At 38.5% G+C, this 21,901-nt stretch overlaps 3 protein-coding genes across 8 annotated transcripts in view; 2 read left to right on the top strand and 1 right to left on the bottom strand.

Moving 5' to 3' along the window:
* LOC119082576 (neurogenic protein big brain) overlaps positions 1 to 1,305 on the top strand; it is a 32,058-nt gene extending 30,753 nt beyond the window's left edge. Inside the window, exon 6 of the mRNA XM_037192101.1 lies at positions 70 to 1,305. Within this exon, the coding sequence (XP_037047996.1) occupies positions 70 to 742 (673 nt within the window). The 3' untranslated portion in view covers positions 743 to 1,305. The remainder of the gene's footprint in view (positions 1 to 69) is intronic.
* A 3,872-nt stretch (positions 1,306 to 5,177) lies between these two features.
* LOC119082574 (pre-mRNA-processing factor 40 homolog A) lies at positions 5,178 to 9,086 on the top strand. 3 transcript variants are annotated; one of them, XM_037192098.1, is made up of 10 exons: positions 5,178 to 5,433; positions 5,573 to 5,825; positions 5,888 to 6,027; positions 6,081 to 6,211; positions 6,269 to 6,400; positions 6,457 to 7,829; positions 7,884 to 7,952; positions 8,497 to 8,577; positions 8,638 to 8,812; positions 8,891 to 9,086. In XM_037192098.1, the coding sequence occupies exons 2-10, from the start codon at positions 5,577 to 5,579 to the stop codon at positions 9,001 to 9,003; spliced, it is 2,463 nt and encodes an 820-aa protein (XP_037047993.1). In that variant the 5' UTR covers positions 5,178 to 5,433; positions 5,573 to 5,576; the 3' UTR covers positions 9,004 to 9,086. The 3 variants fall into 3 exon arrangements, with proteins under 3 accessions (XP_037047993.1, XP_037047994.1, XP_037047995.1); XM_037192099.1 differs by having other exon boundaries at positions 5,279 to 5,433; positions 6,463 to 7,829; XM_037192100.1 differs by having other exon boundaries at positions 5,306 to 5,433; positions 5,593 to 5,825.
* A 3,800-nt stretch (positions 9,087 to 12,886) lies between these two features.
* LOC119082781 (protein cappuccino) overlaps positions 12,887 to 21,901 on the bottom strand; it is a 58,063-nt gene continuing 49,048 nt past the window's right edge. For 2 of the 4 annotated variants that reach the window (XM_037192373.1, XM_037192374.1), the window contains exons 6-10: positions 19,145 to 19,311; positions 14,565 to 15,819; positions 13,536 to 14,471; positions 13,175 to 13,472; positions 12,887 to 13,105 (exon numbers count right to left, since the gene is read on the bottom strand). In XM_037192373.1, coding sequence (XP_037048268.1) covers positions 12,964 to 13,105; positions 13,175 to 13,472; positions 13,536 to 14,471; positions 14,565 to 15,819; positions 19,145 to 19,311 — 2,798 coding nt within the window. In that variant the 3' untranslated portion in view covers positions 12,887 to 12,963. The remainder of the gene's footprint in view (positions 13,106 to 13,174; positions 13,473 to 13,535; positions 14,472 to 14,564; positions 15,820 to 19,144; positions 19,312 to 21,901) is intronic. The other 2 variants (XM_037192376.1, XM_037192377.1) reach the window with 2 other exon arrangements.

Below are 21,901 nucleotides of genomic sequence, written 5' to 3'. Positions count from 1 at the left end.
TCTCACTCTCTTTATTATTGTGGCAAACTTCTTCCATTCTCTAACATTTTTGGATCATTTCGTTTACAGGTCTCAATCGGTCTATGCTAAAAGTCAGACAGCAATCAATCGTGACTTCCCACGGCCTGGACCATTAGTGCCCGCTCAAAGCCTGTACCCGATGAGAGTGTCCACACAGAACAGTCACTTGCAAAATCAAAATGTTCAAAACCAATTACAACAACGGTCGGAAAGCATTTACGGCATTCGTGGATCAATGAAACAGGAACGTCCGCCACAAGATAGCCAAGCATTTCAACCAGTTTACGGCACACGTACGGTGACAACAGCAAGTATTGGTGACGGATTATGCAAATACGATCGTGATCCCAGAGAAATGAGAGATGATGGAACGGCAGTCAAATTCTCGAATCGAGCCCATCGACCAGAATCCATGTATGGTGTTACCAGCGGCCAACGACGCGGCCAATCAACCCAATCCGATGACAGTTCATACGGATCGTATCATGGTCCACCACCATCAGTAACACCGCCGACACGCAATCAAAACGGTCATGCCATTAACGGTGATCCTATGAATCCCGGCTATCAGCAAAATAAAAGTGGATCAAACCAACCGGAAAGGAAAACATCGGCAAGTGGGTCGGAGAGACAGGGATACAATGGAAAGCCGCCTAGCAGTGGATCGTCAATGTCGCATCCGTATAGTATGCAACAAATGCAAATGGTGCGACAGACTTAAATTGTGAGGAGGGTGTCGTTTTTGCAGTAGAACAAAGAGTCTGCAAATGCAGCTCATATGGAGCGTGAGTGTAAATACAAGGAGTTTAGATCACAGTTGTGTTCAAGCGTTAAAATGTTGCGAATTTTAAACGATTCTATTGTAAGTTTCATACATTAGAAGTAAAGGAAATTTAATGTTAAGCTTTTTGTCTCATCAATTTATGGTTAAGTTAAGAAGAACTGATGCACAAGAAAATGTAAATTATTGTAACTCATGTCCAAACGACTGACTCTCATAAATATTTATTTCAAAAATATTTTAATTTAAGAATTTTTAAGAAAACAAAAAAAAATATTTAAAAATTTTACAAAAGATTTTTATTTTGTAATGTGCTTTCGATTGAATTTTGTTTTGTGAAATTTATTTTTAAAGCAATTTTAAGTCCCTGGAAATGTATTTACAATTTTTCTTAGAATTTTTTTATCGATCAAATTTTAAGCTTAAGAATTGTAAACGATTTTAAAATGTGTATTTAATGGAGATTGTAAATTTTTTTTGAATAAAATCTATCATAGGAAAACGACAGGACACTGCTTTGTTTACAACCCGTTTTCTGTGTTAGAATGTACGCACACGTGGACGCAAGGGAGCAAGATGCACCAATTCTTTCACGAACAAGAAAGTTCATCTGTTATCTACATCAGAGGCACCAGAAAACGAGCCATCAGAACAGTCGGAGCGTTTGCTGCGACTGAGCCCCGTACAAACCCGTATATCTATTGCGTACGAGACCCTAGTGCGTCTATCACCCTACTTTGACCGTAAGCCTTTTGCGCCGGTTAAAGTAGTTAAGGGAAAATTATTATGGAATGTGTACACGAAGCCCCGTACGACGTTCCTTTCAAATAAAACAAAAATTTCAAATAGCCTTAAAATTTTAATTTATTGAGTATAAATACACATAGGGCCTAGTATCGGCCTCAGTCCGAGGATCCAAACAAAAATTACGAAAAACGGATGAAATTTGCTCGAGTTATATGTAAAATACACATAGGGCTCTAGTACCGGCCTTTGTCCAAGGACCCAAATTTTAATTTTTTTTTTTCAACTACATTCTATTCGGCCTTTGATTACCTTCCAAATGAAACAAAAAATACGGAAAACGGATGAAATTTTCTCGAGTTATATGTAAAATACACATAGGGCCCTAGTAGCGGCCTTAGTCCAAGGACCCAAATTTAATTTTTTTTTCAACAACATTCTATTCGGTGTTCGATTATCTTTCAAATGAAACAAAAATTACGAAAAACGGATGAAACTTACTCGAGTTCTATGTAAAATACACATAGGGCCCTAGTAGCATTTCACTTCTAAGGCCCTAACTCACGGTCCACTCACCCGATTTTAAAAAACTTTTTTTTCCTGGAATGGTATTGACAATACCTATCATTTGCCGTGTCATTTACATTTCCATCGTTTATTTTGCCATAAATATCACCAAAAGACCTTAAATCACTTAGGTGGCCCTAACTCACGAAGGGCCGACCCGAATATGCCCATCTTCGAACTTAACCTCACTATTTTGACTATCTTTCAGGAAAAAAAATAATTTTGAAATCGGATTTGATTTACTTAAGATATCGACGTGACAGACGGACGGACAGACGGACAGATGGACAGACGGCCCAAATTTTTATTGCGGATTCGTCATCTATGAACATAGGCAAACACTTTGCCCTTACCGTCTGCTTCGAATTCCATCAATTACACACGGCATCGTAATCCTATAAGCCCCTTTGTACTTCGTACGGGGCTAAAAAGCTATGAACCCTCGCAAGCGTCCTTTTACAATAACGAAATGTGTGCCAAAATCACTGCAGGGTCAAATAAACCAGACAGGAGCTGTTCATTTTTGAAAAGTCAATGGAAGGACCTAGAAAAGTAGCGGTTTACGATATGAAAATCAAGGTTCTGAAAGAACAGATCTGTTCCAAGGCCATACAAATTGTCAAATTACTGTCTCCAGAGACATAAACTCATCCATATTTATATGAAAACCTATCTCTGTGAATGAAATCGTGTTCATTCGGCCAGTCAAATTTCGTATTTACAGTTACTTGGAAGAAATCTTCAGATTAAGACAACTCTGAGTTGATCACGAAGGTGGTGACACACAAATTGCGTCATCGGCTACGAAGTTCGTATAAACCAAGGTTCTAAAGGAACAGGTTGAGACAACTCTGAGTTGATGACGAAACAATGAGTACTGATGAACTTCAGCGAAGATTGCGAGATACAGATGCCGACATATCTTGTGTAAAGGTTTCCACATGAAATTCATTTATCGAGTGCAAACAACGCTCTGTCTCTTCTCTTCAGGAACTTTGAAGCAAGTGCCAGTTATATGGTAAAATCTTAACGTGCACTGTAGTTTGTCCCGCACTCCACAACACAACATTTCCCCACAATATCACAATGGGAGTTGCGGGAAATTATAACAATTAATAGACAAGAGTTAATACGAAAATTTACCAGCAAAATTAACATAAGGAGGTTCCGAGTCTTCAGTTTTGATACAAACCAAACACTATGTCGCCATCTCGTTTCATTCGAATGAAACGCTTGTGATTATTCTTAATAATATTATGGGTTATCCTTAATGACAATCAGAATTCGAATTTCGAAGTTTAAAACTTTGCGCGGATAGTTTCGAATAATAAGCCATTGAAAGGAATTTAAAAAATTATTAGATTAATTACAATGCGTTCAATCTATATAACAATGCTAGTTAGATTATTACGAAAATGAATTGGTATTTCGAGCCTCACTTTATATACGGGCAAACTGACTAAAATAAAATTGGTAACATGGCCTTCATGTATATCCAGGCTAAAGAACAATTTAGTAATTTTGGATAATTATGGACTGAAGATGGTTAGACCCCGCTAACCTCTGACCGCGACTGTATCCGGAGTTCGAAACAGCATTTTATATCCACTCTCGTTTCACGCGATCCATGGGAAAGGGAAGAGTAACTATGCTCTATACTCTGTTTGTTTGGCTTGGTATATTCGTTTTAACTTAATTTTTTCTGCATGTTAGATAACACCACCTCTGAAATTAGTATGTTTTCCAGGTAAAATAAAGTTCTGTATCTTCGGAATATTGAAGTAATGTTAGTTACGAACGAAGAATCGGTAACATGGCCTTCATGCAAGTGAATGGGGAAGAAGAAAATAGTTGATTGCAAGTAGACGAATGCGAGTTCATTCTCATAATGGTTCAGATCAACTATATGCCGACCGGAAATTGTAAACGAGGAATTTTCTGTGTCGTGCTCATATGTTTTCATTGTCTTTATTAGGATTTCTAGAAATTTTAACAATTTTTACAACCGTAAGCGAAAACTCGGAAGCATAAATTAATATCACCGCACATTCATCCGTCGTACGTTGAGATGTTATGTATTTCTTTGTTGTCATTTTCAAATTTTTATTTTTCCGTTTTTCTTTTTAAAAGTACGGTTAGTTTTCACGTTTCGAAGTTTTAATATGTCATCAAGCATTCACGAAATTTTTCGAAGTGAACAAGGACGCGGTGTCGAAATTGAAAAATGGCTGATTTTAACACAATAAACAGTTTTTAAATTTAATAGTGACGGTAAATGCTCAAATTTTAAGAATGTCGAACAAAATTTCAGTGAAAAATGTGTGCAACAACGTATTAGTGTTACTAGTTTGTGAATTTTTTAATTAAATGCATAGAAGTGTGTACCTAAAGTTTAAATTCGGTACTCTTGCAGAGGTGATTTAAATAGCAAAATTAATTGAATAGAACTCTAAAAAGTGATAATGTGAGACCACATTTCGGTAAAGTAAGGCCAAATTGAGTTTTTCGCCTCATCAGAATGTGTTTTCCTACTTTAGTCTTACAGATTTATGTTCCTGAATATTGCTATTTTTTCTTCAATTTTTGGTTTGTGTCTGAGCTGAACGCTCGGAGCCTCTTAAAACGTATCAGTTCCAAGTTTATTTTTTTATCAATATTTGAATATGTTCATTATGCGGTAATCATCAACGTAACTGGGCCTCGATCTCTTTTTTATTCAGACTAATAATCAAATGGTAATTTCACTGTAGGTCGCTACTTATTAGCCTGACCCACTCAAAAGATGGATGCAACTATTGAAGTCATAGATTTTGTATTGTACTTCCCCTAAGTTATTGGTTACGTTTTCTTTATCGTTTAAGTAGAATGAAATTTGTAAAAATTTGAATTTGGTTGAGCCAAAGCACATAGCAGGGTAATAGAAGTTTTACCACGTCAAATGGAGTAGTATTTTGATACCAATAATACGATTAGCAGCTTTGGTTGAGTAAATGACCAATTTTACATAGCTCAAAATAAGATACTATTGCCATTCACTGTACATACGTACACGAGCAAAGCAACATCAAACATTTTTTCGCGCTCTTTCACTTCAAATTAAACGTTCATGTGTCGGCTCCCATGTCGAAAATGTTATCGTTTTTAATGACGTTCATGAAGTTTGTATTCGAAAGATTCGAAATGTCATTGATTTGGGCACACACAGAGCAGACACACGAAAAACGCTCTGTATTTTTGTTTGATTGGACGAACCGGAATTTCTAATTTTATGTGAGGCAGGAGACTCGATTCTCTGACAAAGCATCTAACAAATAGTGAACGTAAGTAGATTTAACCGCTCAGTCCGGTTAAATATATTTCAAAAAAGAAGGTTTTCGGTCGTGAGGTTATGCTATGTCTGGAAGTGATCGACCGACTAGTAGCTTGTTGCCGATAATTTAAACTCGATCCTAATCACAGCCTTATGAATCATCCACCAGTTGGTGTTCCACCAGGAATGGCTTCGATTCCACCCCCAATGTATCCTGGAATGGTACAATTTAGTATGCCTCCTCCCGGTTTCCCGGGTGTCGATGGAATGATGCCGTATGGATCTGTGCCGACAACCGAATGGACTGAGCACAAATCACCGGATGGCCGAAACTACTACTACAACAATATTACGAAGCAAAGTTCCTGGGACAAACCGGATGAGTTGAAAACCGTGGCTGAGGTGAGATCAGTGTTCGTTGTTTCCGAATGGTTTTGTGAGTAATGAAATTGTACGATTTTTAGAAACTTTTATCGACGTGTCCGTGGAAAGAATATCGGTCCGACACGGGCAAAGTGTATTACAGTCATATAACAACGAAAGAGTCGCGTTGGGATATTCCACAGGAATTGATCGACATTAAAAATAAAATTGCGGCTGAAGAGTAGGTTGCTCGCGTCGTTGGGTGAGGGTCGAAATTAATTTTCTTCTTTCCAGAGCGGCAACAGCGGCAAAAGCTATGGCTGCAATGACCTCATCGTCAATGTCTGGTGTATTTCCACCAATTGGTGCCACATTGCCCATTTTACCTGGACTGGCCAGTATGGCCTCAGCAGTTCCCAGTCATGGTAATTATATTCCCCCCTTGATTCTCTCATTCGAAGTTTAAAATCAACATTTGACAGTTGCAACACCGGAAAATGCGGCAGGATCACCTGCTGCAAACACACCCGGGTCGAATGAGAATTCGTCGTCAGCATTGGATCAAGCAATGGCAGCCACTTTGGCATCGATTGAAATTCCTGATCCGGTCAAAGGTGAGATGCGTCATTACGGTCTTTCTCATCCGAACTTACCTCCAATACGTTTCCAGATGATGCCAAAGAACCATCGGCAACGATTCCCAGTCCCGAGCCCGTAAAAATTGTTTACAAAGACAAAAAGGAAGCAATCGAAGCGTTCAAGGAGTTGCTTCGCGTGAAAAATGTGCCGTCCAATTCGAATTGGGACAGCTGTGTGAAGCTTATAGCGAAAGATCCGCTCTATTCATCGTTCAAAGGTCTCAACGAAAAGAAGCAAGTCTTCAACGCATACAAGACGCAAAAGCTGAAAGAAGAACGCGAAGAGCAACGACTACGCGCCAAAAAGGCCAAGGAAGATTTGGAAAAGTTTCTGATGTCCTGCGACAAAATCACATCGGCCACGAAATACTATCGGTGCGACGAAATGTTTAGCTCACAGAAATTTTGGTCGAGTGTGCCCGAATCGGATCGACGTGACATCTACGAGGATTGCATTTTCAATTTGGCGAAACGGGAAAAGGAGGAGCATCGTCTGCTGAAGAAGCGAAACATGCGAGTGCTGGGCGAATTGCTCGAGTCGATGACATCCATCAAGTATCAAACAACGTGGTCAGAAGCGCAGGTCATGTTGCTGGAAAACAATCAGTTCAAAAATGACGTAAATCTCCTCGGTATGGACAAGGAGGACGCGTTGATTGTGTTCGAAGAGCACATTCGTACATTGGAACGTGAAGAGGACGAAGAAAAGGAACGCGAAAAGAAACGGAATAAAAGGGAACAGAGGAAAAATCGGGACGCTTTCCTCGCGTTGTTGGACTCACTCCACGAAGAGGGTAAATTGACGTCAATGTCACTGTGGGTCGAACTGTATCCGATCATATCAGCCGATCTACGATTTTCCGCTATGCTTGGACAGCCTGGCTCAACGCCGTTAGATCTGTTCAAGTTTTACGTGGAAAATCTGAAGGCGCGCTTCCACGACGAGAAGAAAATCATCAAGGAAATTCTGCGGGAAAAGGAATTTGTGGTCGTACCCGGAACATCGTTCGAAGATTTTGCCACAATTGTTTGTGAAGACAAACGATCGGCCGTGCTGGATGCCGGTAATGTTAAGCTAACATACAATTCACTGTTGGAGAAAGCCGAGACCATCGAAAAAGAACGAATGAAAGAGGAAAACAAACGCATCAGAAAGATCGAAAACGAGCTGAAGCAAATTTGGCTAGACGCTGGATTGACCGCGGGCGATACATGGGAAACTGCCAAGAAGCTGATAGAGGACACGGACGATGCCATCGCATACGAGAAAGAAGGTCAACTGGACAAAGTCTGGGAGGATTTCGTCAAGGAAAGTGAAGAGTCGTGCAGTCATCACCATTCGAGATCGAGAAAATCAAAGAAGAGCAAAAAGCATAAGAAGCGATCCAAATCCAGCTCCAGATCGGTAAGTCGTATGTCGACGGTGGCGTGACCGTAGCTAATTCGATTCTATTGCTAGGAAACCGAATTGTCCGAAGTGGAGTACGAAAAGTCCAGAAAGTCGAAGCGACAGTCGAAATCAAGATCTGTAAGTGATAAGTGATGCATTGTGTGAATCTGCAGACAAGTCTCTCGCTGCAATATAATTCGTGCGAAGTTGTTGATGCCATTTGATGTCTTTGAATAAAAACCGAAAATTCTCTCAGAATTATGTTTGGCCAGACAATTTAGCTGAGGCATTTAGACTTTGCCCTGGCTTTTCTGTAACGATCGTCCTAACTGCATACCGTGCACACTGTTCCAAATATTCATAAAAATCACACAAGACAAACCTCGTCATCCAGAGCTCAAGAATGTCACAAGGCTCGGAATCGGTCGACCAAGGTCAAAATATCACTCGGATAGAGCAGAGCTTCAGGTCAGGTTTTCTAATTTTGACGAGACCTGACCTGAACCTGAATTTCTGAAACCTGTCATGTGAGGACTGACCTGATCTTTATATTCAAGTTTAGAGTCAAGTAAATCCGGGTCTGGTTCCTGGACTGTTCTGAGCCTAAGTCATTTATCCCGTCCATAGCTTAGAAATTCCCTTTCCGAATCGTCTATAATTTTAGTAATTTTGTATTATGTAGCCGTCAACAAGCGTTGAGAGTAACGATGGCAGCGACAAGCGAAAGAAGAAGAAGAGAAAGCATCGCAAAGCGTCCCGTTCGGTAAATACATCCCAAATGGCACGGTAAACACGAAACCGAATAACGATTTCCCCATTTCAGCCATCATACGAATCGCCCACTGAACGACCCGTATCCATTCCACCCGAATCACCACTGTCACAAGAGACGCCGGTCAAAAAGAAGAAAAAAGACAAAAAGCGCAAAGACAAGGATCGTCGTCGTACACCGAGTCCGGGCAGTCCCGTTAACCGATCGATTTCGCCGAACATTGAACGTTAGTTGGTGATTGCCTTTTTGGTGAAAAATTGTTTTCCATTTTTGTTGTTGTTTGTTTTGTCTCTTTGATGTTTAGGAAATGTTACTTCGCCGAAAAATGGCGGTGATGATCACACATTGAGTGAAATTGAATTGGAAAGTCAACGTGCAGCGTTGCTTGCTCAACTCAACGAGCAATTGGATGAGTAGAAATGTGTGATTTAGTGGTGTTTGTGTAATGGGAATCTGAATTGAAATCGTTGTAATAAAATCTTACAATTTTTATGGAAAAATTGACTTTTTCTTTTGGATTGTTCACTTGCTGTAAGGATCAGGAATCGAATTCGAATTTAAAAGCGGCGAGCAAGACAATAAACTCCAATAGCCGGTTCAGGACCGGATAGAGGCGTATCAGAAGCTTCCCTGGCCAGTTGATCTGCCAGTTCATTTCCGGGATGCCCGCTGTGGCCCGGTATCCAAGTAAGTATGACTGGACATTGTCTAGCTAATAGTTCTAAGACGTCCCTGCACTGAAGGGTTAGGGAAGAAGAGTACTTATAGCTATCAAGAGCTTTAAGAGCCGATTGGCTGTCAGTACAGATCAGAATGGTGCTTCCACGAATATTTTTATCGAATATCTCTGTGCAGCAACTCAAAATGCCCGTTAGTTCAGTTTGGAAAACTGTAATCCAGCGACCTAATGGTACCGATTTCACCCAATCAAATTGGGGACAACAGTAACCAGATCCTGATCCGTCACCTTTACGCGAGCCATCTGTATACCATTCAATTACTGAACCCGATGAGTTAACAGTACCTGGGGTCCACTCACTTCTAGCTGGAAAATTAATCTTGTAAGATTTTTCGAATCTGAACGCAGGAGGGATTAGGTCACAGGGCGTTTCTAGTTCAGGTGATTCTTCTAGCATGATTTTCCAGATCCTTGCGTGACCGAAATCTGACTTCAATAAGGAATTAGACCTGGCGACGGATTCTATATGAATGTGCAGGGGAGGAATGTTAAGAAGCGCTTCCAGAGCTGCCGTGGGGGTTGACCGCATTGCCCCGGTAACACCTACCAAAGCCAAACGCTGTAGTTTGCTCAACTGATTTTGAACAGTGATAAGTTTACAGCGCTGCCACCAGACTATGGCAGCGTAGCAAAGCCTAGGCCTAACGATTGCAGTGTAGATCCAAAGTCTGATTTTCGGAGTAAGACCGTGAGATAGCCCAAAGACTCTATTACAGTGCCAGATCGTTCCCACTACCTTTTTGATGGCAGTGTCCAGAAATAGGGAGAAAGTTAACTTAGAGTCCAGTGGCAGACCTAAATACTTCACCGAGTTCGATAGGGGGATACGTTTTCCGAAGAAAATAGGAGATCTAAAGGCCAAAAATTTTTTGTTTCTTGGTAAAAAGAATTAATTTTGTCTTCGAAGGGTTAGCCGTCTGTTCTTGAGAGAAACACCAGTTTTCCACCAGCGTAAGTGCAGACTGCATTAGATCACAAAGTGTCGAAGTAAAGAGACCTACGATGATGATCGATAAATCGTCGGCAAATGCTTGAGAGTAAAATCCCGATCCGTTGAGAAGTTTTAATAAGCTGTCCTTGATCAGACAATAAAGGCAGGTGCAGATTCCTTTCTTGACGAGGGGTAAACCACTCTGATTAATCACTGTTTAATCATGTTAATCACGGTTAATCACTTTAATCATGTTAATCGTGTTAATCACTGGTGGATAATAATGAAGTTTTTGCATTACGAAAATTCAAAAAAATTGCACAGAATATCGGAGGCAAAGCTAGAAATAGGAAAAATTACGAAAAATGAACTCTTATTGACCATATCCGATATTGATCCCAAGGATCGTCAGAACTTTCAATCAGTTGAGAAAATTTGTTCTGAGAGGGTGATTTCTCATCTAAGATCCCTCGGTACCCGGGAGTGAGGGAACCGCAATGTTCCTTAAAGCGCTGAACTATTGTCTTTACTCCTATCTTGATACGTCGGTGAGTTCTGCATATCGAGTCTACAAGCACTGGTATGGTCTTTTCTTTTTTCGAATTTGGCGATCATGGATCAAAAATTCGAAAGTATATACGCTGAAGGAGTGCTTTGTCAGCACTAATTGTTATTTATGCCTGGAACTTAACTCACTAGTCAAACAATTTATAAAGATGACTGATGATCCAGCATATAAATTTTTTCCTGAGCAACAAGGAAGTCAACCATGTGAGGCGTTATTTCGACAATCAAGACCATCTTCTACAATGTTGTCAATTTCACCATGTTAGAATTCGTCAACAGGATCAACAAAATACAGCTACAATCCGACATCATCAACGATTACTCCACAGATATAATTTTTCCCAGATTCGAGAAAAAAGCAGATCAACAGCTTCGACCGGCGGAAGAACTCTCGAAACTGAAAATAGTACAGCTCATCGAAAAAGCAAAACTTGATTTAACGAGAGATATGTTTAGGAATGGAATAAGAAGTTGGGTCAAATAAGCCCAACATTGTTCGAAAAAGATTTCAAGTATGAAAGCATCAGCGACGACGAGGATGAATATGAGGCTGACTGTAATGACAATGAAATATCCGACGACGAACTTATTCGAGACGTTGAGAGTATCGCCGATGACGATGATTTTGAGGATAGGTTAAAAGACCGAAACCTACTTCCAGGCACTGCCGGCGATGTAGGGTTGAAAGATTACAGTCGCAAAGACGATGATGATTGTCACGTTAACGAGAACGATAGACTTGTAGTTGTTGAAACAAAAGAAGGAAAGCCGAAAGAGGTTCTAAAATCGTCAGAGGCGTGGTACTTTAACGACAGCAAAGGTACATTGAGCAGTGATAGTCTATCAAGAGTTAGAGCAAAACATTGCAGAAAAGTCTGGGATGGTGAGACCGCAAAGATTTATGTTCAATACTTCAAGTAAATTAGAAGTATTTTACGTGTTTCAGTCCGCAACGTAATCAGTATTAATGATGACCCATTCATGATCACAAACGACCGACAATGTGAGCGTAGGCGATTGGTGTGTGTTTAATATAAAAGGGCGGCTTGTCTTAGGGCTAATTGCTAGCTTTCGATATATTAACGGGAGGAATTTCAAAGAGCAGGCATTTACGAAATCCATTGCGCCAGTACATTCTGAAAAAGGAGTTGGAGCCCTAGCCTTATGGTACAATCTGCAAAACAATGGTCAACTTACCGCCGAAAAAGGGAATCAACAAGAATTCATTAACATCAAATTGTTACCAACGAACCATATTAGCACCGACATACGGGAATAATAATTTGAAATTAGACCCAAGCATTGTTAAGTCTCTCAATGAAATATAACTATTGATGAGTGATAATAATTCGTAAGGATATTTGTACAAGGTCCTTCCTTTTCGTCCTGAATTAATTAAGCTGAATTGAATTGAATAATTCGTGTTGCTACTCAACGCAGATATGGAAATATCCAATTTATGAGGATTCACTCTGGAGGGGATCTGATTTAGACCGTCTAAATGGTACGGAGCTCAGATGAAGGATCTACATATATTTTCAAGAATTTCAAGAAACTACTTACGACTTGATACCTAGATGATGTCAAACGTTCGATTTGGATTATGAGATACTTCGCCGATATACAAATGCAATCGACTTGTTGTTTGCTTTAAATATCGGTTGTTGTATAGGGCGCAGAAAACGTTATGAGAGTTAAATTTTTAAGGACTTAGTCGTATGCTTGTCCTTATGAGTTATTTCAGAACGGCACATTATGCTATCATTTTCCATATCAATCGACCAATCGGTTAATCACCGATTAATCATGTTAATCATGTTAATCACGTAGTGGTTTACCTCTCGTTTCTTGAGCATGTCGAATGTGATCGAAATTGTAATGAGCTCAAACATTTAGCTAATTTTGCTTAGCGACAAACGCTAAGACTAAGAGAGTTGAAGCATTCCATGAAATAATCTCGTGATTTTGACTTACCTTATCAGCAGTTTCTTACTATTCCCGCTCATAATTTGGTCGCCAAAACTGTTGCTGTTTATTTCAAAGACGAATGACCAAGCAAGACGTTCAGATAATAAGTTTATAATTTAGCGATCGGTTTGCTGTGCAAACTAGAAAGGAACACAAATCTTCTTTTTCTTCTTCAATTTTTCGACAATTTTTCACTTTGTTTTTTCCGAAGTCTTAGCATTCGTTCTTTCAGGCTTCCCGGTTTGGTTGGCGTAACTTTCCGCTCGGCAGCTCTAACTAAATTTTTATTGTACAGCGCTCTGGCCTTCTGCATACTGGAAAAAAAAATTAGAAACGAATCGAATTAACGATGGAAATTCACAGCCGAAGTTTGACCGTCCTACATTTCATTGTTCAAAATTGTCATCTCTTTCTTCCAAATGTCTCGAAAATCGTTAGTGAATGGAGCCCAATATTCAAAAAATTGGCCGGGCGTCACTTCACTCAATGGTCCCGATTTTGGCATGAATTTGTAGAACTTCAACGTCTTCAGAAATATGTCCTTGCCGTCGACCAGTTTCTTCGACAGCTTTTCAATTCTCTTTAAGGCTCTATCGAGGAACGCCTCCATTTGATCCTTGAATGGCTGCAACGTATTCTCGGTTGACTTTGAAATTACCATGTCGGTGATTTTGCGGCACTCTAGCAATGGTATGAAGGTTACGAATCAGAAGGAAGTGTGGAAGCAAAGCAAAGTGTTCTTACCATTCAACTTCCTCTCTAAACTACTGACTTGCTCTTCCACTTCTTTGAAATCGATAACCACTGCCTTCACCACATCACCCGGATCCGGAATGGGCAGAACAATGTCATTCAATGGAGTACCCGCCTTTCGACATCGACTTATGTACGTTTTGACGATGAAGTGCAGCAACGTCACTTTCGGATCGTTCGATTTCACGTCCTTAAGTTTACCCAAAATTTCCAATCCGAATCCATCGGCTTGTCCTCGTTGACGATTACCACCGTTCATGTAATTGCCCAATGTCAGGATGATCGAAAATAACGTTTTCAGATCTTCATTCTCCATCAGCACTTCGCACAGACTGATAACCGTATTCAGTTTTTTCGTCACCGACAAGCTCCCTTCTTCGAAATCCGACTGGAACACAATGCACGAAATTCTCTCCGAAGAACACGAGAAATTCGAAATTTTCAGCAGAAACTCTTCGGGCGCATCAAGAGGAGCTCCGGAGTCTTGAGATGCCACCGCTTGGATCATTTCCAACTCTTCGGGTGTTGCCTTGATTTCCATAAGAGTTTGTAAGGCCTCCAAACTGACGACAGACGTGTCACAATGGTAGATGGCGTGTTCGATTTCGGCAAAATTCACGTGCAAACTTCGAGAAAATATGCCCACACTTTGCGACCGTTTTGAGTCGAGCACTTTGATGGTTTTTGATTTGACCAATTTTTGGGTTTCTTCTTTCGGCTTTTTCGGTTCGATAATGGGACGCGAAAACATCTCCGTAAATTCGTCCAAATTATCCAGCGCTGTCTCATCAATTTCTTTCCAAAGTTGGGCCTCATCTGCATTCACTGGAACATTGGGTTGTGGAGCTACAGCAGATGGAGCAACGATTCTAGTCCAATATAACGGCTTCATGGGTTTCGGTGGCTTCAGTGCGTTTTTTCGGAGAGCTGGAAATTACGAAAATTGAATTAAAGTTTCAGTTGAAATGACATGGATGATAACCTAAGCTCTAAGCCCAAGGGTTTCCTCAGATTACTTACTATTAGCTTGAAACCAGGCATTTCCTGCTGCTGGCATCGGTAATGGTGTGGGTGCAAATGTTTTAGAAGATGAAGGTCCCACCAAACCATTTAATCCGTTCGAAGTACCGTCAACGGTGTCAGTTGTTTGTGGCGGAGGAGGAGGAGGAGGGAGACCCATTGTAGAAGGAAGAGTAGTCGATGATGTAGTTGTAGACTGATTACCTGGCTGATTTTTTTGGAATGGCATCGGTGGAGGTGGTGGTGGCATTGAGTTCATCGGTGGAGGTGGAGGTGGTGGCATTGATGAAGGTGTCATTGGCATTGGGGGAGGAACTGGAACATTCGGAGTCGATGTTAATTCAAGAGTATTAGTCATGCCACTCGTTGCCAACTTTTCTCCCACTTCTGTCGTTGAATTGGAGTTAATTTGTGTATCCAGTAGCATTGAGTTAATCGGTGGTGGCAGCGGTGGCGGTATAGGTATTGATGAAGGCGTTATTGGCATTGGTGGAGGAACTGGTATTCTAGCATCACTTGGACGGCCATTTGGAGTGGACGTCAAATTAACTTCGTGAATCGAATTATTTTTTATCTGTTTCTCGCTGCTATTGACATCAAATTGTTCTTCGTTACATAAACTTGCGTTAGTCTGTGTCTCCTTTTCCACACGATTATCGGCACCTGTCTCAGGTACCAATTCTACTCCTTCATTTGAATTCGTCTTGCCACAATATTTACAAATTTCTATTTTATCACAGGTTGTTTGTACATAATCTTCAGCTGTTTCATTGTCTAAATTTTCTATTGTCTTAACGGTCGAATTACCATCTTCATTATCTTCACGGTGAAAATCGGATAAATTTTCCACAGACGTAACATACATCCCTAAGCTGTCATTACAACTGATATATAAATCATTGTCAGTCTCATCCAGCAAGTCCTTTCGACTTAACAATTTTTTCTGCACAGCCAATAACTCACTGCAAATCATTTCCAGGTCCTTGAAGACTTCTGTTATGACGGTTAAAGACGTTGTGTCCATCTGACGATCGTTAAATTTGGATGTGGCAACATTGAGCCTATTACGTATTGCTTTCAAGTCAACGGTGTCTGAGTTCTGTTTCAGTTGTGAAAGTGATGAGAAGCTTTCGTTTAAACTGTCGCCACGCGTGGTACAAATGAAATTACTGCGAGACTTTGAGTTGTGAATCTTCGGAGGTGTATCTAGGTAGAATGACTTTGATGCATGCGTCCATTCGTACATCAAATTCGGCTGAAGAGGAGAAAGGAAAAATTTATTTAGAAATCAAAGTTTGGTTTTTGCCAGGGGAAATGGCTGCGGAAAGTCGTGGTACCGAGCCCAGAAAAGTCACTTTACAAATACACGTAAAGTCAAAGTCATTGGCTCAGCCTGATTCTCAGCTCCATAAGAAGTCTGAAAGTTATGGTACAGCGTGGTGGTGGCGGTAAAACGATATTATCGTCAATCAACGATATTATCGTCAATCAACGATATTATCGTCAATCAACGATATTATCGTCAATCAACGATATTATCGTCAATCAACGATATTATCGTCAATCAACGATATTATCGTCAATCAACGATATTATCATCAATTAACGATATTATCGTCAATCAACGATATTATCGTCAATCAACGATATTATCGTCAATCAACGATATTATCGTCAATCAACGATATTATCGTCAATCAACGATATTATCGTCAATCAACGATATTATCGTCAATCAACGATATTATCGTCAATCAACGATATTATCGTCAATCAACGATATTATCATCAATTAACGATATTATCGTCAATCAACGATATTATCGTCAATCAACGATATTATCGTCAATTAACGATATTATCGTCAATCAACGATATTATCGTCAATCAACGATATTATCATCAATTAACGATATTATCGTCAATCAACGATATTATCGTCAATCAACGATATTATCGTCAATCAACGATATTATCGTCAATCAACGATATTATCGTCAATCAACGATATTATCGTCAATCAACGATATTATCATCAATTAACGATATTATCGTCAATCAACGATATTATCATCAATTAACGATATTATCGTCAATCAACGATATTATCGTCAATCAACGATATTATCATCAATTAACGATATTATCGTCAATCAACGATATTATCATCAATTAACGATATTATCGTCAATCAACGATATTATCGTCAATCAACGATATTATCGTCAATCAACGATATTATCGGCAATCAACGATATTATCGTCAATTAACGATATTATCGTCAATTAACGATATTATCGTCAATCAACGATATTATCGTCAATCAACGATATTATCGTCAATAAACGATATTATCGTCAATCAACGATATTATCGTCAATCAACGATATTATCGTCAATCAACGATATTATCGTCAATCAACGATATTATCGTCAATCAACGATATTATCGTCAATCAACGATATTATCGTCAATCAACGATATTATCGTCAATCAACGATATTATCGTCAATCAACGATATTATCGTCAATCAACGATATTATCGTCAATCAACGATATTATCGTCAATCAACGATATTATCGTCAATCAACGATATTATCATCAATTAACGATATTATCGTCAATCAACGATATTATCGTCAATCAACGATATTATCGTCAATCAACGATATTATCATCAATTAACGATATTATCGTCAATCAACGATATTATCGTCAATCAACGATATTATCATCAATTAACGATATTATCGTCAATCAACGATATTATCGTCAATCAACGATATTATCGTCAATCAACGATATTATCGGTCAATCAACGATATTATCGTCAATTAACGATATTATCGTCAATTCAAACGATATTATCGTCAATCAACGATATTATCGTCAATCAACGATATTATCGTCAATCAACGATATTATCGTCAATCAACGATATTATCGTCAATCAACGATATTATCGTCAATCAACGATATTATCGTCAATCAACGATATTATCGTCAATCAACGATATTATCATCAATTAACGATATTATCGTCAATCAACGATATTATCGTCAATCAACGATATTATCGTCAATCAACGATATTATCGTCAATCAACGATATTATCATCAATTAACGATATTATCGTCAATCAACGATATTATCGTCAATCAACGATATTATCATCAATTAACGATATTATCGTCAATCAACGATATTATCGTCAATCAACGATATTATCGTCAATCAACGATATTATCATCAATTAACGATATTATCGTCAATCAACGATATTATCGTCAATCAACGATATTATCGTCAATCAACGATATTATCGTCAATCAACGATATTATCATCAATTAACGATATTATCGTCAATCAACGATATTATCGTCAATCAACGATATTATCATCAATTAACGATATTATCGTCAATCAACGATATTATCGTCAATCAACGATATTATCGTCAATCAACGATATTATCGTCAATCAACGATATTATCATCAATTAACGATATTATCGTCAATCAACGATATTATCGTCAATCAACGATATTATCATCAATTAACGATATTATCGTCAATCAACGATATTATCGTCAATCAACGATATTATCGTCAATCAACGATATTATCGTCAATCAACGATATTATCGTCAATTGATGACACTTTCTTTCACAGGACGATGTTAAAAGTTTTTGAACGATAACAGAGTTCTTAACGATATTGACCGCGTATGTCGCCTCTACTTGTTTTTACAAGTAATTTTCCCCTCGGAATATTATTGATCTTCATTGAAATATTTATAACAACCAACGTCTCGAACAATCGGTCAAATGATTAGAAGCAAACTTTTAATTTGAATTGTCCAAAGTTACTTGTAAATGGGTTTCGGACACAGCACCCAATAATTCAAAACTAAGTTTTCCGCTACCTGATTACTCAGCGTTGTATAAGTTTGTGCTAAACTAAATTACTTTCTTATTTCCGTCAACAACAATCAACCCAGGACACGCCACCATGCATCCATGTTTATTTAATGCAAATGACAAACTTTTCTAACACGTCTCATTCAATATTAAATTGCTCGTTATGAACTGTGACCTCAGATGCATCCATTCAATTTTCCAACTTCAACATTTATGTGCACATAGAGGAAGAGGAGCCATACATTTCGTGTAATATTTATCGCAAAACACAATCTGTAATGTCTGAACATTTTCTTTGGGATGTAACACAAATTGGGTGAAATTTTCTTGTGCTCTCCCCGTCTCTCTGGATATAATGTGTTTTATTTAGCTTGACCGAGAGCGCTATCAAACTTTTTGGGGATTTATTTTACATTAAAAGGGAAAAGTTTTTTTTTGTGTTGTATTCATGAAAACTTTGCAACTGTACAAATGGCCTAGTGAGCATATAGTACACGTAAACTACAAGTTTCCATCAATTCAGTGTGGAAGCATCAGTTTTTACCATACAAATCGTTTGGCTAGGTATTTATACTCATAAACAAAGCATAACTGCTGCACGTATCTATAGCAGCGACAATGTATAGAGAACATATTATATAGTTTGAACTTACCCGAAAAGTTTCTTGAATTGGTGCATATTTATCGGCTATTTGCTTGATAACACCAGCAACAAGTAAATTCGTACAATACTGCTGTATGAGTGGGCTAATATCTTGATCGCTTACATTGTACAATAGCTGTGACGACGACGAAGACATCCAATTTAATAGCATTTGACCTGATGGTAGAATGGTTTTTCGATATTTTAATGATGTTTGCATTCATGAACGGGTAAGAGGGAAACGCAAAGGGGCGAAGATATTTTAATTATAAAATTAAATTGGTTATGGATGGTTCGAGTCTGTATATAATACATTATTGCATGCACACACTATAGGGGTTTCTGTTTGGATAGGTCGTCGGCTGCAAAAAGGATCCGATGGTAGACAGTAATTAATAATTATTTTTTTTTGTGTTGTGTGGTTGTTGTTGTATTCTGAAACTCTTCTTCGGGGTTTTTCTTTTATTTTTTTATCTGCTTCGCATGGAATAAGCATAACAATGGTTTATTGATTTGAAAAGTTTGTGCTAATTAATTTTGTTTTCCAAACCCCTTTTTTTCTCTGGTCTCTCAATTCACTTGGTCGAGAAATTGTTCATTTCGATAAATGTTGATACAATAAACTGAAAAGTATATTGTTGACAGGACAGGGCAATATTCACTGATCGGTTTCCAATTTTTAATTGAAATTAACAGAAGCTCGATTCGAAATGAATTAATTTTGGAAAAACAGCAATTTGCACACACAAGATGTGTTAACACTGAACAAGTTGTGCTGATGCAAATCTAAGTAATTTTTTCATGACGGTTAAGTTAGCTCAAAAGTTTTCTCAAAAGTTTTCTCAAAATTTTAGCGATATCGTTAACCTTGAACGATTTTGCGCTACGAAATCAGTTAGCGCTATTTCGTAGCGCTAAATCAATTTTGAGAAATCTTCAGACATTTGGAATTTTGAGAAAACTTTCAGATTTTGGGATAACTTCGGTCGTCCCGTATTCTGAGAAAACTGTCAGATTTTGGGATAACTTCGGTCGTACGGAATTCTGAGAAAACTTTCAGATTTTGAGAAATCTTCAGACATTTGGAATTTTGAGAAAACTGTCAGATTTTGGGATAACTTCGGTCGTACGGAATTCTGAGAAAACTTTCAGATTTTGGGATAACTTCAGTCGTACGGAATTCTGAGAAAACTGTCAGATTTTGGGATAACTTCGGTCGTACGGAATTCTGAGAAAACTTTCAGATTTTGGGATAACTTCGGTCGTACGGAATTCTGAGAAAACTTTCAGATTTTGAGAAATCTTCAGACATTTGGAATTTTGAGAAAACTTTCAGATTTTGGGATAACTTCGGTCGTCCCGTATTCTGAGAAAACTGTCAGATTTTGGGATAACTTCGGTCGTACGGAATTCTGAGAAAACTTTCAGATTTTGGGATAACTTCGGTCGTACGGAATTCTGAGAAAACTTTCAGATTTTGAGAAATCTTCAGACATTTGGAATTTTGAGAAAACTGTCAGATTTTGGGATAACTTCGGTCGTACGGAATTCTGAGAAAACTTTCAGATTTTGGGATAACTTCGGTCGTACGGAATTCTGAGAAAACTTTCAGATTTTGGGATAACTTCGGTCGTACGGAATTCTGAGAAAACTTTCAGATTTTGGGATAACTTCGGTCGTCCCGTATTCTGAGAAAACTGTCAGATTTTGGGATATCTACGGTCGTACCGAATTTTGAGAAAACATTCAGGTTTTGCGGTATGTTCCATTGCAGTCTATACACCGAAAATTTTGAGTTTGGAATTAATAAAAATATTGAAATGAAATGAAACACAACTCTTCGTACTATGCATCAATGAAATCGACACACCCTTGATCCACTAATTCGCCATAATTAAATCGTAAACATCAAAAAATCGATTCTACAGGATCTTTCTTTTCCAAACTCAAAATTTTCGGTGTATAGACTGCAATGGAACATACCGCAAAACCTGAATGTTTTCTCAAAATTCTGTATGACCGAAGATATCCCAAAATCTGAAAGTTTTCTCAAAATTCCAAATGTCTGAAGATTTCTCAAAATCTGAAAGTTTTCTCAGAATTCCGTACGACCGAAGTTATCCCAAAATCTGACAGTTTTCTCAGAATACGGGACGACCGAAGTTATCCCAAAATCTGAAAGTTTTCTCAAAATATGGGACGACCGTAGATATCCCAAGATTTTATAGATTTCTCAAAATTCCGTATGACCGAAGATATCCCAAAATCTGAAAGTTTTCTCAAAATTCCAAATGTCTGAAGATTTCTCAAAATTGATTTAGCGCTACGAAATAGCGCTAACTGATTTCGTAGCGCAAAATCGTTCAAGGTTAACGATATCGCTAAAATTTTGAGAAAACTTTTGAGCTAACTTAACCGTCATATTTTTTCGATTAAACATTAGAATTGTTTTGAACTGTTGCAGTTATTCCATTTTAACTAAAGCAATACGCAAGGACTATTTTTAGTAAGTTATTCTCCTTAATTTTCCCAAAAATATTTCGTGGGAAATTTTTTGGAAAAAATGTTTTCTCAACGAAGTGACTATTTGCACCCAAGTGCAATTAGACTTTATAACACTATTCGTATCCTGGCCAAAAACAACGTGTTACATCATAGGAAAATTGATTTTTCATACTTGCGCCGTGATTAACCTTATTTTCTCCCCTCAATACAATTGTTAAAAGTTTCTTATGTGCAGAATGAGCACCAGCTGAATATCATTAGC

Source organism: Bradysia coprophila, unplaced genomic scaffold (genome assembly GCF_014529535.1).
Source record: "Bradysia coprophila strain Holo2 unplaced genomic scaffold, BU_Bcop_v1 contig_476, whole genome shotgun sequence".
Classification (NCBI taxonomy): Eukaryota; Metazoa; Arthropoda; class Insecta; order Diptera; family Sciaridae; genus Bradysia; species Bradysia coprophila.
The sequence above is the reverse complement of the archived record's forward strand: the minus strand, read 5'-3'. Positions and strand labels throughout refer to the sequence as shown.